The following is a 2,205-nucleotide window of genomic DNA, read 5'->3' as shown; positions in this document are numbered from 1 at the left end:
CTGATGTTTCCATAAGTGAGGAGCCCTCGCCAATCTCCAGGGCAGGGCTGAGGGGAAGAGATGTCCCCCTGTCCCTCAGCCGCGCTGGTGTGAGCTGTCCTGCAGCCCAGGAGCATTCCCAGCATTGTCCCGTCACTCGCACGGTGCCAAAGTGATGAGCGGAAGAGTCAAAGACCACCCAGCTCTTTCAGGGCGTTGCTGACAACGATGCTGTCCATGGCACCAAAACTCCGGCACTTCCCGGACTGCAAATTCCGTTTTCCAGGTGGCCAGGCACCAGAACGTGCTTTTGGCCCCAAAGCACCGAGAGCCCTGCCCAGGAGGGTCCTGATGCAGGGGACAGCTCACCTACGTCCTTAGCTGATTCAGATGCCACCATGGTTCCCTCGTCTCTCCAGTCACGCTCCAGTGACAGCCAGTCCAAGGAGTCAGATGCCACCATGGTTCCCTCGTCTCTCCAGTGACAGCCAGTCCAAGGATTTCACTCGTTTCCTGCCATTCCAGCTGTCCATGTCCATCCTGGGTAAAGCTGCTCTGATTTCCAGGGGTGGTTTCTCCTAAGGGTAAGGAATGGTCTCCAGTGGGGATTAGCCAATCTGTCCCTTTAACTTCCCAGGGCTTTTGGATCCAAAATCCCTGGATGCCTGTTCTGCTGTGAATAGTCACTGGGAATTCCTGGTCAAGCAGGTCCAGGAGGACAAGGAGTGTCGGAGCACAGTGCAGAAGGACCTCCTGCAGTTGCAGGTGGGACACCTGGGCTCCTGCCACTATTATGCACTTTAAAAAGAGCGGGTTTTGGTACTGCCCAAGCTGCTACATGGAAATTCTTGTGCCAGAGGCTGCCTCCAAATCTGCCATGGCCCTTCTACCTCCAGCTGCAGAGCAAAGCCAGGTGACACTTCACATTGTCACAAGAAAGCACCAGAGAATGGCTTTTACTCTCCTTTAGAGAGCCTGTGACTCTAAAAATGGATCCAAACTTTCTCGTCACCAAGAAAGCAGAGTTTGGTCACAATGAAAATTTCTGGCAGCAGTGGAGATTGGGCAGAGCTACAACAGCTCCCGAGGCAGCTCAGGAATGAGCTCCATTTGCTCCACACGGGCCAAGGGAAATGCAAGGTCTGTGTGAGGAGCTGGGGGTGGTGGTTGGAACACAGGAACACAGAACTCCAGGGAGAGGCTTTTCTTGGCCTGCCACAGACCGAGCGAGGTGTGAAGGGGCATCCCCCAAGAGACAGTCTGGAGCCTCTGATGCTTTGGGTTGTGAAGGCAGCACAGAAACTCAGCTCTGTGCTGCCCTTCAAAAAAGGCTTCAGGGAAGATTTCACAGGCTCAAAATGAATCTTGAGTGTTGACCAAGGTGTTTTGAGAGCCTCTCATCTCAATGAGTTTGGATTCTGAATCAACTGAGTGCCTGCCAAAGACGAGATGAGCTCGAAATTTTGCTGCTTATTAAAAGCTTAAGATTAGAGTTTGGAAAAAATAATAAAAAGCAATTATTTTTCACCAGAAGTTAAACCTTAGATAGATGAAGTGCTAAATGTAAGCCAGGTCTCAACAACAAGCCAGTGTGTGCAGCTCAGCTTTGCAGGGAACCTCAGCACCCCATGGAGATGAGCAGCACCCCTGCGTGCCTGGGCTCTGCGGTAATTGTTGCCTCTTTTGGTTTATTCCAGGAGTTGTGTCCTAGAAAAACCATTCCAAGCTATGCTAAAAGAGTCGATGTGCAAATTCCCCAGTTAAATGATGAGGGTGAGGTCATCGAAGTGAAGGACAAGGAGCAGAACAAGAGACGTAAATCGAAGGTTTGTTGGAGGCTGTTTGCCTTCCATGGATGCTGCAGTTCAGTGTTTGGGGAGGAAGGACTGGGCTCAGAAGACAGCACAGTGAATTTGGAGTTGCTTTGTGCTTCTCCCACTCCTGCGTTTGGATTGCCCCATGGTGAGCGATTCAGGGCCAGGGCTTGCTCAGCACCTTCCCACGCGGGACGGAGTTCGGGAGGCACTCCCAAACTTCTGCCGCGTCCTCCTGTGTCCCCAGTCACAGCACAGCCCTGGGGACAGGGGCCTTCCTCCCACGGAATAAAGGGTGCAGCTCTCAGGGCTTCCATTTATGCCACAGAACATGGCCTGGGAAAAACCCCAGACTAAGCAGAGACTTGCTGCACTCTGGTTTTCCTTAGCAACACTCTGGGTCTGCCCTGGG

General features: G+C 52.5%; 1 protein-coding gene across 1 annotated transcript in view; it reads left to right on the top strand.

Moving 5' to 3' along the window:
• Positions 1 to 377: 377 nt before the first annotated feature.
• Positions 378 to 2,205, top strand: part of CDRT1 (CMT1A duplicated region transcript 1) — an 8,637-nt gene continuing 6,809 nt past the window's right edge. Inside the window, exons 1-3 of the mRNA XM_017731579.1 lie at positions 378 to 443; positions 592 to 744; positions 1,677 to 1,805. Of these exons, the coding sequence (XP_017587068.1) occupies positions 378 to 443; positions 592 to 744; positions 1,677 to 1,805 (348 nt within the window). The remainder of the gene's footprint in view (positions 444 to 591; positions 745 to 1,676; positions 1,806 to 2,205) is intronic.

Source organism: Corvus brachyrhynchos, unplaced genomic scaffold, assembly GCF_000691975.1.
Source record: "Corvus brachyrhynchos isolate BGI_N302 unplaced genomic scaffold, ASM69197v1 scaffold904, whole genome shotgun sequence".
Lineage (NCBI taxonomy): Eukaryota > Metazoa > Chordata > Aves > Passeriformes > Corvidae > Corvus > Corvus brachyrhynchos.
The sequence above is the reverse complement of the archived record's forward strand: the minus strand, read 5'-3'. Positions and strand labels throughout refer to the sequence as shown.